Raw genomic sequence first — 12,021 nt, 5'->3', positions numbered from 1 at the left:
TCAAGGGCAACACCTTTAATGCCTACAGTATGCTCAAGCCTCGCTAATAAGATGTTGTGATCTACCATATCGAAGGCCGAGGATAAATCCAATAAAACTAGGACCGCAGAGCGTCCAGTATCAGCAATTAGAAGAAGATCGTTAAGGACTCTAAGCAACGCTGTTTCGGTGCTATGATGTGGTTTGAAGGCAGACTGGAATTTATCATTAATGTCATTCTCATCCAGGTGCGCCTGCAGTTGTGAAAGAACTATCTTCTCAAGGATTTTAGACAGGAACGGGAGCTTAGAGATCGGCTTGTAATTCACATAATCATTATAATCAAGGTTCCTTTTTTTAAGAACAGGCTGGACTACGGCATGTTTAAAAGCTGATGGGACGCAGCCAGAGAGTAAAGAAGAATTCAATAACGATAAGGTTAAAGCAAGAATACCCAGTGTTTAGTGGGAGATTCTCTCATTCCACCACATTCTACAACACATGAATAAAAGTTTACGATATGACCCCACTGAAGGGTTTGCAATGAACCCATCTGAGTGAAATAGTGTGCTGTGATAGAAACTCACAGGCCAAGCCAGTAACACTGTGTGTGTGTGTGTGTGTGTGTGTGTGTGTGTGTGTGTGTGTGTGTGTGTGTGTGTGTGTGTGTGTGTGTGTGTGTGTGTGTGTGTGTGTGTGTTTCTGTCTTTCTGCATGTTTGTGCATATATTACCAGTGAAAGTCACGACCAATTCTGCCTCTAGAATAAAGCATACTGGAACTCAGCTGCAAACCAAGGCTTCCAACTGACTCAGTTATTTTATTACTTATCTCTTGCTCTCTGTTGTTTTCTTCTTTGTCACTGTTTCCTGTTATCTAACCAGCCTGACTTTGCACCTTCTTCTACAACCTCATCTGACCTTCTCCTCTTGTTTTCTTTACTTCATTTCACACATCCCCACACCAAGGAAAAGCTCAAACTAATTCCTTATTTCCTCTACCCTATGGCAGTGCCACTAACCTATTTTTTTTATCATTCAACCATCCACTCTGTGAAGCTCATCCCTCTAATGATTACACCTAGCTTGCTTTCTGCTTCTCTTCTTTTCTTTCTTCAGGATTGTAAAACAGCAGTTTCACATTTTGCTTCTGTTAGTCTCAGAGAGTGACGGGGCTGAAGGAGTAGGTATCAGCATCAAATTCTGCAGGTACCAGCACAGAGGCTGGTACCTGCTAGTAGTGTTGATACTTGATTAGCCATCATTATCAGAAACAACATAATCATGCTGGGTAATAAAGGCTCAGGGAAAATTACTCTCTGAGTAAAGGATCATTTTCTCTGAGGTACTGATAGCTAACATGATTCCCTAATTGATGCTAATGTTTTTGAGTCAAAGATAATTATATATAATAATCCAGGTGTTGTGTGTGCGGTAATGATTTACAGTCAACAGTGTGTTTATTTTTTGTTGGAGAAACATAATTCGAATGCAAGACATGCATGTGCACAATGAGAACTATCAGGCTAGTGCACGAATACTTTCTACTTACTGCCCTTTAAAACTTTAGGAAGTATCAGAGTCATAATTTAACGCAGAGAGAATATTTTGTGGTTGTGTGTCAGACGGCGGACTTGGAAACTAAACACAGCTATGCACCCAAGCAGTGATGGTGTAAAACATTTGGTATGTTTTCTTATTTATGTCATGGCCCGTCGGTCGTCTCCATGAAACCTGACATTTCCTGTGTGTTTTTGTGTCCTTTGTCTTCTCTCTCCCATTTCCCAGTTTGTGTGTGTGTGTTTGGGCATGGACTGGTTTTGGTGCACTGGGAGGAGGTGGGCTGTTTCCTGCCTTCTGGTCTCCACACACATGGTGTGAATCACACACCTGCTCCTGGTGACCTCTTTGGACTATATTTTAAGGAAGCAGCAGGCAGTCGGTCTTTGTTGGATTGTTGCATGAAAACAGTGAAGCTCAGCACCAGCGTTTGTTGAGTTTGGCACTTCTGGGGCAAAATGTCTCCATAGCACTATGAGATGTCCCTGCTAAAATCCCAATGGCTTATCCCTGACACATCTTTTGAACTACAAGCATGATATCGACACATGCAGCATGTAGCTTCTGGGCTCTGAAAGCGAAGAGAAAAAAGAAGGAGAGAGAAGTACAAAACATCAACTGTTGGAGACTAGGGTTAATTACACTCAGTGGTTCACTGGACATGACAGGAGTAAAAGAGAGGAATGGAAGAGAAATGCTAAGTACATCATGGGAAGTCCCCCAGCAGCTCGATTGTTGAGAGAAGTGGAATAGAATGAGAGTCCCCCCAGTTTGGCTTTCAGGTGAAAGGTCATCCAGCTTTTTACCTTAAAAGTGATACAGATGGCTAAATATCTGCATGTGCTTGTGGTAATAGTATATGATCTTTAATTCTTAATCCTTAAGTCTAATTAATAAGATGAATGCGAAATGTAGTTGTGAACCAGTAAGGACCCCAGATGAAATACATGAGCAGCAAAGTTTCTTTTTAAAATTTATAACGTTTGTTTAAATGTGTGATCAATAACTTTTGGTTCAGCAGCTTTCCAGCTAACACCTCCTGCACTCCTCCTCTCTCCAGGTCCCAGCATCACTAAAGTAGGCAGAGCATAATTGACCAAGTGAGAGCAGCTGTCCTCGCAGCCACCCTGGCACTGCCCCCCTAGTGCATCCCCTCTCTGTAATGGAGCCACACCACACCTCTGTCACAGTAGTTTGAGTAATGAAAATGTCTTTGACCGACCTGTGACCTGTGTGTGTGAGACTGTTGCAGGGATGTGAACAGATAAGAAATGTGTCTCCAGCCCATCGTTACACATGATTCTGAATATGAGAAATTATATTAAGTATGCTGTCATTGGTAAACACAGACACATAAGTCTCATATGGTGTTACTGATGTTAATCATCAATTTCTTAACACAGGTCAGAATACAATCAGGTTGGACTGTTATTATCAACACAGAAAGCCTCTTTGAATAAAAGCCTGATTGGGATAATATGACTCTGAGATATGATGGTGAAGATCGATTTCTCTTGGACCACAGGGAACAGCAACAGTCTCACCTAATAGTAAAAGACAATGAATGTTCAAGTATCGTACCTTGAAAGAATTACTAATAGATCATATCAAATCATTTTCTTCTGCTTATCCTTATCAGGGTTACGGGGGGGGGGGTGGGGCCTATCCCAGCTACCACTGGGCGAGAGGCAGGGTACATCCTGGACAGAAAGACACTTCACACTCAGATTCACATCTATGGACACTCTAGAATCAGAAATTAACCTTACCCCACTAATTGCTGGTTGCAGGTCTTTGGATGGTGGGAGGAAGCCGGAGTCCCCAGAGAGAACCCACGCAAACATGGGGAGAACATGCAAACTCCACACAGGAAGGCTTTACTCCTCCAGATGGAGGAGTCGAACTCAGGGCCTTGCTGTGAGCCATCACTGCTAACCAGTATGCCACTGTGCTGCCCTATTTTCTGCCCACCAAGTAAACACTCGGCAAAAGTGAGAAGGAAAAACTCCCTTTTAACAAGAAGCACAACCTGGCAAGGAAGGCACAGCCGTCTGCTGTGACCAGTTGGGGGTGAGGGCAAGAAGACAGGACAAAGACATGCTTTGGAAGAGAGTCAAAGATTAAAAACTCATTATTAAACACAAAGTGAGTGAAAAAAGGTGAATGAAGAAGAAACACTCAGTGCATCATGGGAATCCCCCAGCAGCCTACACCTATTGCAGCATAACTAAGGGAGGATTCAGGGTCACCTGGTCCAGCCCTAACTATATGCTTTAGCAAAAAGGAAAGTTTGAAGCCTAATCTTAAAAGTAGAGATAGTGTCTGTCTCCTGAATCCAAACTGGAAGCTGGTTCCACAGAAGAGGGGCCTGAAAACTGAAGGCTCTGCCTCCCATTCTACTTTTAAATACTCTAGGAACAACAAGTAAGCCTGCAGTGTGAGAGCGAAGTGCTCTAATAGGGTGATATGGTACTACAAGGTCATTAAGATAAGATGGGGCCTGATTATTTAAGACCTTGTATGTGAGGAGCAGGACTTAAAATTGATTTTGGATTTGAAAAAGAGCTGATAAAGAGGATCCAGTGTGACCGAATAAGCTCTCTTTTTCTAATCCCTGTTAGTACAGAACCCCATCTGGGGAGACACCGCAAGTTCTTTATGTTCCAGGTTCTCCTCCTTTCAACTGTGCTCTGTGAAAAACATCACCAAACTCATATTATGTCCAAAACTTCCAGATGTTCATGCTTCCGACTTCCTTGATCAAAGACTGTCTTCCTACACTGTCACTGATCATGACTACCATGGCCACCTCTTTTCACTGGTACTTTCTTATATCTCTCAAAACAACCTCTGTCGCCGTCATTCTTAAAATCTAGATTCCAATAACTTCAACATCAGCCTCGGTCACATAATGTCCCTCAGGGTTCAGTTGGGTGACTTCTGTTATGTATAGTTTAACATCTTCCATCGTTTTGGTGTACAGTTCCATTTTTATGCAGACAACACACAACTATATTGTTCAACGAAACAAAGAACAATCAGTTCAAACTCAATGGCAATACAAGTGAAGTTATTCTTATGACCTCTAAGGACTAACTTTTTAAAATAAAACCTTTTTGCTGTCTTTGTCATCAATGGCAGTCTCTACATCCGTTCCTCATTATCATCTGTCTTCAGCTGTGTGAGCTGCCTCTTGTAGCATCCACTGTGGGCCAGTAAGTTGTAGGTTTTCATGTAGTCAATCCAGATGGCACTAAGGTTTGTACTTCCTGGTCTTAGAGTCCTGATGTATTGCTTCATTTACCAGCAGCTTTGCTGGATGTCTGACTTTGTGATGTGGACTAATTCTTGTTCTGGCAGATGTCTGTGCTCTCCTCCTAGGTCCACCAACGTGTTGTACAATGCTTCTTTGTCCAAGAGTTTCTGCTTTGGGTGGGTCTGACATTTTACTATTCTTCCCTTGGAAGTGCGCTTACAATTTGGATGGGTGTTTGGAGAACAGGGTCATTCTTTTGGCTTCTTTGATTGGCAGTGTCTAGAGCTTCAGTTCCACAGTTAAACTTGATTTATAACAGTGTGAAGCTAACAATATTTACAGGTGCTGAAGCTAGGAACAAGGCTAAGGTGAAGGGTAGAACTAGATGAGTTTAATTCTAAGGTGAGGACTGTGAGAAACTATGAACAGCTATGTAAACACTATGAACATGAACTATGGAGGTTAAATGAAAATAAATTAATCAAAAATACTTAACTCTCTGTCTCTGTGTTTGTGCATGTGAACGCTGGTCTTAAATACAGCTGTCTCAATCAGTCTCAGGTGGTGATCCTGGGAGGAGCAGCGAAGGCTCCACCCCAAGGAGGAGAGCAGCCACTGTGGAAAATTACTGAGACCATGACAGTGTTGTTGTTTAGTGAATTAAACTGATTAAAGTAGAAATGCACTGAATTGAATTCCAAAACATTTCAGCATAACTTACAGAAAAAATGTATATTCACCATCCACCCACCTAAATCTCAGTTGGCTAACTGAGAAAAAACTATAAAATAGATGGCACTCACTACCACAGACTGGTAGAAGTTCTGCACACAGATTGCTGTACACATTAAAGGATACGAGCACCCTTAGAAAGTAGAGTCTGCTCATTCCCTTCTTTTATAGAGCACTGCTGGTCCTCCAGTCCAGTCTGTCATTCAGGTGAATGCCCAAGAACCTGGAGCTGTCCAGTTTCCAGCTCCTCACCCATGATATTGATGAGCCTAGTCACATTTGTTTTTCCTCCTGAAGTCAACCACCATGTCTTTTGTCTTGCTGATATTCAGAAAGAGGTGATTTCTTCGAGACCACTCCACAAGTTCCTCGCCAGCTCCTTGTACTTAGAAACTGTGTGTTAATAAAATTGGATGAATGTTTATCATTTGCACTGGAGTTTCCCATAAGGAAGCAATATGCAAATGTTGTGTGCATTCACACATGTGCACACACACAGACACAACACGCAGTTGATGCTGGGATATCTTTATTGAGCCTGTTGTTCTGAACAAATAAGTGCTGGAACAGTGAAGTGCCTTGGTAATGTTAGCAGAACGCCTTTTTTTAATTAAAAAACGTTGTCCTACATGAAGCAATGATAACAGCTGTGTGAAGGAGATTAAGTGGGAAATGGGGATTGTGTAACAGAGTATGTCACTTTGTTCACTGTCTGTTTTAGTATATGAATATTACAAAACTTTTCATGAATTATCCAGAATTGTGCAGTAAAGGTGTGAAAAATCATTATGTGTGTTGTTTGATGAGTACAGTGTTATTTAAATGAACCCTCCCATACTTTATATTGAACTAAATAACTGAATTATTCCATTTGAATGTCATGTACCTGTTCCAGCACATTTAACAATAGATGAATATAACTTAATCAAAAATACTCTTTGTGTGTGTGTGTGTGTGTGTGTGTGTGTGTGTGTGTGTGTGTGTGTGTGTGTACGGGTTCGTACTATCCTGGTGGGGACCAAAATCTGACTTTTACTATCCTGGTGGGGACTTTCTGCACCGTGGGGACCAAAATCCAGGTCCCCTCGGGGTTGAAAGCAATTTTCACACTCAAAATGCGGTTTTACTGTCAGGGTTACAATTAGGTTATGGTTAGGTTTAGGGTAAGGGTTAGGGTTAGGCATTCATTTTTAATGGTTAGGGTTAGGGTAAGGGGCTAGGGAAAGCATTATGTCAATGGGATGTCCCCACGAGGATAGCAAACCAGACATGTGTGTGTGTGTGTGTGTGTGCGCGCACTTGTGTGTTCTACATCATTTGGGCTACAAATGGTCAGATTTTCTCAGTGGGAAACATTTAGAAAAAACAAATAGAAAGAGCAACAAACTGAGAACCAACTGTTCTCTGCGTTTATTTGTGCCAGCACTGTACCTCCATACCTGATTGAGTGGTGATCGTTATGGAGGGTGGGGTTCAGGTCGTGCCAAACGCAAGCCTCTTACGTTTTGTGTCTTATTATACAGTGACGTCGTTGCCACCAACTACTTTAACACCCCGCAGTGCATTCGGACACAGCACTGCACCCAGCTCTTTAAATTGACGATAGTAATGGTATTTGTTTTTCTCGCTAAAAGGCGACACACTGCACTTCTGTCATTGTCAGCAGACGGAAGATACAGCGCCGATTAGAGGAGCGACAAAGCAGTGTGTGTGTATGTCTTTTGTTGATTGGCTGAACCGTGGCCACTCTTCCCACAGCCTGCCGCTCACGGAGCTGCGCGCAGATATATTGAGTGCACAGACTTGAGCCAGTCCAGTTTCACAGCCCGCCGCTACTCCCAAGGGCACAAGCGGACGAGGAAATCTCCGAGCGGCTTTATTTTCTGTTAAAGTAAAGCAGAGGTAAGGTAGCGAATACTTTTTTTAAAGTGATGCACCGGTGCTTATACTACCCACTGTATCTACAGCTAGTAATAAATCATAGAGAATTAGGCACATCACCTGAAGGCGCACTCCCTTTGGGGAACTCTCACAGTTTGCGTTACGTATTTGCCACATTTTCTTTTTTTACATTTTTTAATTTTCACTGCTCATAAAAGGTGGCATTATAAATGGTTACTAGTTCATTACAACCAGTAGTATCAGTAGTGTACTTGGTACTCAATTGAACATTTGGCTGAAAATTATTAATTTTAAAATTAATTTTTTCCTCTCTCCCCTGATTTCCGTACTTAGACCATGGCTTCCCTCGCATACAGCAGTTGCATGTGGATGATGGTTCTGGGCGTTTGTGTGTCACTTGTGGTTGGAACAGACTGCGGGAAGGAGTGTGCACTTTGCGTATACCATCTGCTGGGACAACAGTCTGGTTTCTCATCAATGGTAATGTCACTATATATTGTTTTGTTTATATTTCTTAAAAAGTGACACATGAATAATTCATAAATTGTAATCAGTAAGTTGATAGTGGCACTGTGCCGTCTGTCCACGGTCAGTCGGATTGTACATACTTTTTATACAAGTCATTAGTCGATTTTTCTTCTCCCCTCAAAGCAATTTCATTTTGTCATAGTTCATACAAAACATGTAAAGTGACATTTACAGTGTTCAGCGAACATATTACGACACAACGTTTTGCCTTTGCTATTCTTTTGTACTTTATCCTTTTCTGTTCAGTTTTCTATGCTTTACACTGTTTTTTCTTTACTAACTTAAATTTCCGCCTCTGTTTTCCTCTTTTATTTCCCTTCTAATTTCCATAGCTTTCCTTTTCACATATGTAGACTCAGTTATACCAAATTAGACAACAGTCATAACTGTAATCTCTCATGGATTTCAACCCATGCCATTTTTTCTGTATATTATGTTATTCTCAGTCCTTGATTTGATTTAGTCTTTTCCTCTTTTCACGCCTCCCTTTTCCCTTTCAAATGCCACTTGCAAGATCTGTTGATGGCTATAATATTGATCTGGCATTCAAGTTCTTCAAACTGCAAATGCATTTTATCGTTTCCCTGCCTTTTCTTTCCATTTAAGACCTCGCACTCTTCATGTTTTATATTTGTAGTAATGTTAATAATAATACCAGACTTCCAATAAAAGATTATTGTTTTAGGTTTTTCTCAAAACTGAAATAATTCAGACGCTGATGTTTCAATTACTTTGAGTATGCAGCATATGCAGTTACAGATTTCAGCCTTACGTGCTTCATGTTGAGACACAGACAAGTTAAAATATTGACCAGAGAAGTAAAAACTCTATGTTTGGAACATATATTTTGCATTGTTTCATATTCTAATAAAACTACTCCATATCTCATATTTTACATGTGAAAGAACTTCAAATCATTTAATTAATTATCAGTGCATTTAGTATATTTAAATTACTTCTTACTTACTTCATTCTCTGAATGTTATTGGTATCTATTGAGATCTGAATTACAGAACCTTACATTTCGAAGAGGCACTTACACTGTTTTTATATTATAACAAATGTATGTGTATGTGTGCATATATATACATATAATGTATATTATTGTCTGTAGAGGAAATGGATAAATATGTACTAGGTGCTAATATATTCTAATATATTCCCAATTCAATTTTTCAGTCTTCAAAAGCAAACAGCACTGAAAGCTAACCGAGGCACAAATTCTCCCTACATGCTATCGAACATGTTTTTTTCGAGTCAACATATTTGTGATGACTCTAAGAAGTGAAATCCAATCATACCAAGAGGTTACGTGCAGATTATCCTCACAGTGTGCAGCTCAAGGGCCCAGCAGTTGCATTTATTATGACTATGTTCCTTTGCTTGGAGTTAAATGAATTCATAATTTAAGCAGGTTTATATTAGATGTATCCGCTACACTCATGAGAGGTGAGGAACAGATGAGGCGTCTTGTGGAAAATGTAGTGTTAGTAGTTAAAGCAATCGCTAAGACCGTGGACCTGTTGTAATGTGTTCTTGTTGATTGTTTCTCTGCACTGTTGAGTTTATGCCTTTGCTGTCTTATCATGACACAGTTTGTGTCTTTGTGTGTCTGTTTTGTGTCAGCCTCTCTTCAGGTTCAGTAACATTTCATTAGGTAACAGTGTCATGGTTTAATGAAGAGGGAAAATAAACCAACAGTAACAGCAGAATAAACCATTAAGGGAAGACTGAAAAATCATTCATTTTTATATTATTATCATTTGTCTGTGACAAAAAGTAAAACAATATGAAATTATTTTCTATTTCAATCCTTCCAAACAAGCACAAACTGAATTAGAAATAGAGAAACTGTTACATTTAGTGATCACAGTCTCACCTAGTTGTTATCACATATAATATATAACATGTGCAACAAGCTCAGGCTCTAGCTTTCATTCAAGAAATAAACTGTTGCTATATATTGCCAAGAAATTGTTCGGTAACCTGTCTTCTTACCAGCAACTTTGCTCAGGGGTCAGATTGCCACTAACACTCAGAGTATTCAACATGTCTCCAGCATGTCCTCAGAGCTTAGTAACCCTGCTGTGTGCTTTATGTGCTGCTCTGAGCACAAGATGTTGCTGTTACAAAATCTTGGACTTCAGGTGGAATTTGGTGTGGATATTGCTGTTGTTCTCTTAAAATTTACTTTTGTTTCTTTTCTTTTCTTTTTAGAAATTTTAATTGCTTATGCTGTCCTCTTGACCAAGACGAGAACTTAATGGGAATCTTGTGGCTAAAAACAGGACAAATAAATAAAAAATAACAAGAAAAAAAAAAAATCCTGGAACAGATTCTAAAAGTCAATAATGGGTCTTATTATACCTCAACTTTTTAAAATACACTTTCCATAAATACTTTTCTGATGTCTAGAAGTTGTCGTGGTACTTTACAAAATGAAAATGTATCATTGTCACTTATGTTATTAAAAAGGACAGAAAAAGAGCTGTGTAAGAGGTATTAGCTTTATAAGTAGTATAGAGACTGAATATAACTTCTGAATATAAAGGAAGACAGAAACATTTGAACAGTTGTTCATCATTATTGATAGTTTTATTGATGTTTTTGAAGAAAGATGGTTCAGCATGGACTCCTAAATGAAGCAGTCATTTATAGTGTCCAGCTCAAGCTGAAAAACTGATTCAAATGAATATTTAACTGGATAAAACAGCGAGTTGTACTTGGAAGCTATTGCATTTATGAAAGACTTGATAGCAATTTTGATTTTTTTTTTCCAGACATGCTCTCCTCAGTGTGATGGTGGGTTGGACAGCCAGAAGCTGCGCCTGTGCCAGGACTTACTGCTGGAAGAGGAAGGCCGCATTCCAATGGATGCTTACCCCAATGAACAGGGGGCGCAGGAAGCAGAAGGTACCCTGAACACTGATGATGGGTTTGCAAGATCACCAGAACAAAAAATGTCCAAGAAGTATGGTGGCTTCATGAAACGCTATGGTGGCTTCATGTCTCGCCGCTCATCCTCTACAGAGGGCTCACTAGAGGAAACCAGAAACCAGAATGATGAAGAAAACCTTCACCTGGACATCCTAAAGTTCCTTAATACAGAAATTGGGCGTAGCAATAAGGGGGTTGATCAGGGAGGTGAGGTAGTAAAGAGGTATGGAGGTTTCATGCGTCGGGCTGAAGGGGAGGTTGCGCAGGGTGACCTGCTAGAGGCAGTGTTAGGCCGGGGCCTCAAGAAACGCTATGGAGGGTTCATGAGGCGTGTGGGTAGGCCTGAGTGGCTGGTGGACAGCAAGAATGAAGGGGTGATGAAACGAGCTTCGGAGAACGGTGGTGAGCTACAGAAGAGATACGGTGGCTTCATGGACTAGGAGAGTTATGACACCCCAGTCCCTCATCCGTCCAACCTTATCAAGTAATTACCTTGTTATCAGAACTTTTTTGGTGTTTGTGTAAGTTGCCTGCCCACCTATACTAAATTAAATCTCATCTTCTTTTGCATAATGTGCTGATCTTTGGTTTGACTGGTCATGTAATGATATAAAGAAAAAATATGAACATGCACTGTTCAAATGTATACAAGCCATTATTCGGTGTTTATGTTTGTCATGACAATATTATTTATTAAAAGAATATGTTAATCAACATGTGTGCGTTCACATTATAATTTCACAAACTCTAACATGTTTGAGTTTATGTGTTTGCAGGCTCAGAAAAAAAATCAAGCGCTCTTATTTAAATATGCAAATATTTGCTGCACATCAATAAAGACAAACAACTTATGACTGGCTGCTATTGTAGTTTCTATAATAGTGATACTGTAATAAAAATAAAATATAAACGCTACAATTTATATAAAAAATTACTAAGGTATATAAAAAGTTGTAGACGTGTTTTAATCATTTTTTTTATATAAATTAAAATTTAAAAGCAAGAATAGCTTATATTGTCTGTGGGTTTACCTTTCAGTATACACTGGACTTCAACACACTGAACAAACAAATCCAATGTCTACACTGTTTTCAAAAAAGGTATACGCGATAGTTGTTAAACCTTAAT

At 39.9% G+C, this 12,021-nt stretch overlaps 1 protein-coding gene across 1 annotated transcript; it reads left to right on the top strand.

Moving 5' to 3' along the window:
* The first annotated feature begins 7,121 nt into the window (after window positions 1–7,121).
* Window positions 7,122–11,569, top strand: LOC134617095 (proenkephalin-A-like). The gene is made up of 3 exons (XM_063462273.1): window positions 7,122–7,428; window positions 7,762–7,908; window positions 10,737–11,569. The coding sequence occupies exons 2-3, from the start codon at window positions 7,765–7,767 to the stop codon at window positions 11,331–11,333; spliced, it is 741 nt and encodes a 246-aa protein (XP_063318343.1). The 5' UTR covers window positions 7,122–7,428; window positions 7,762–7,764; the 3' UTR covers window positions 11,334–11,569.
* The last annotated feature ends 452 nt before the right edge of the window (window positions 11,570–12,021 follow it).

The sequence above is a fragment of the Pelmatolapia mariae genome, linkage group LG18 (genome assembly GCF_036321145.2).
Source record: "Pelmatolapia mariae isolate MD_Pm_ZW linkage group LG18, Pm_UMD_F_2, whole genome shotgun sequence".
In the NCBI taxonomy this organism is placed as follows: domain Eukaryota; kingdom Metazoa; phylum Chordata; class Actinopteri; order Cichliformes; family Cichlidae; genus Pelmatolapia; species Pelmatolapia mariae.
Note: the sequence above shows the minus strand (reverse complement) of the source record. Positions and strands in the feature narration are given on the sequence as shown.

Excerpts from the sequence above, each read along its gene's own strand:
- LOC134617095 (XM_063462273.1), top strand. The coding sequence starts at position 7,765 with ATGGCTTCCCTCGCATACAGCAGTTGCATGTGGATGATGGTTCTGGGC. Across the intron at positions 7,909-10,736 it reads AGTCTGGTTTCTCATCAATG|ACATGCTCTCCTCAGTGTGA; the intron begins GTAATGTCACTA and ends TTTTTTTTCCAG.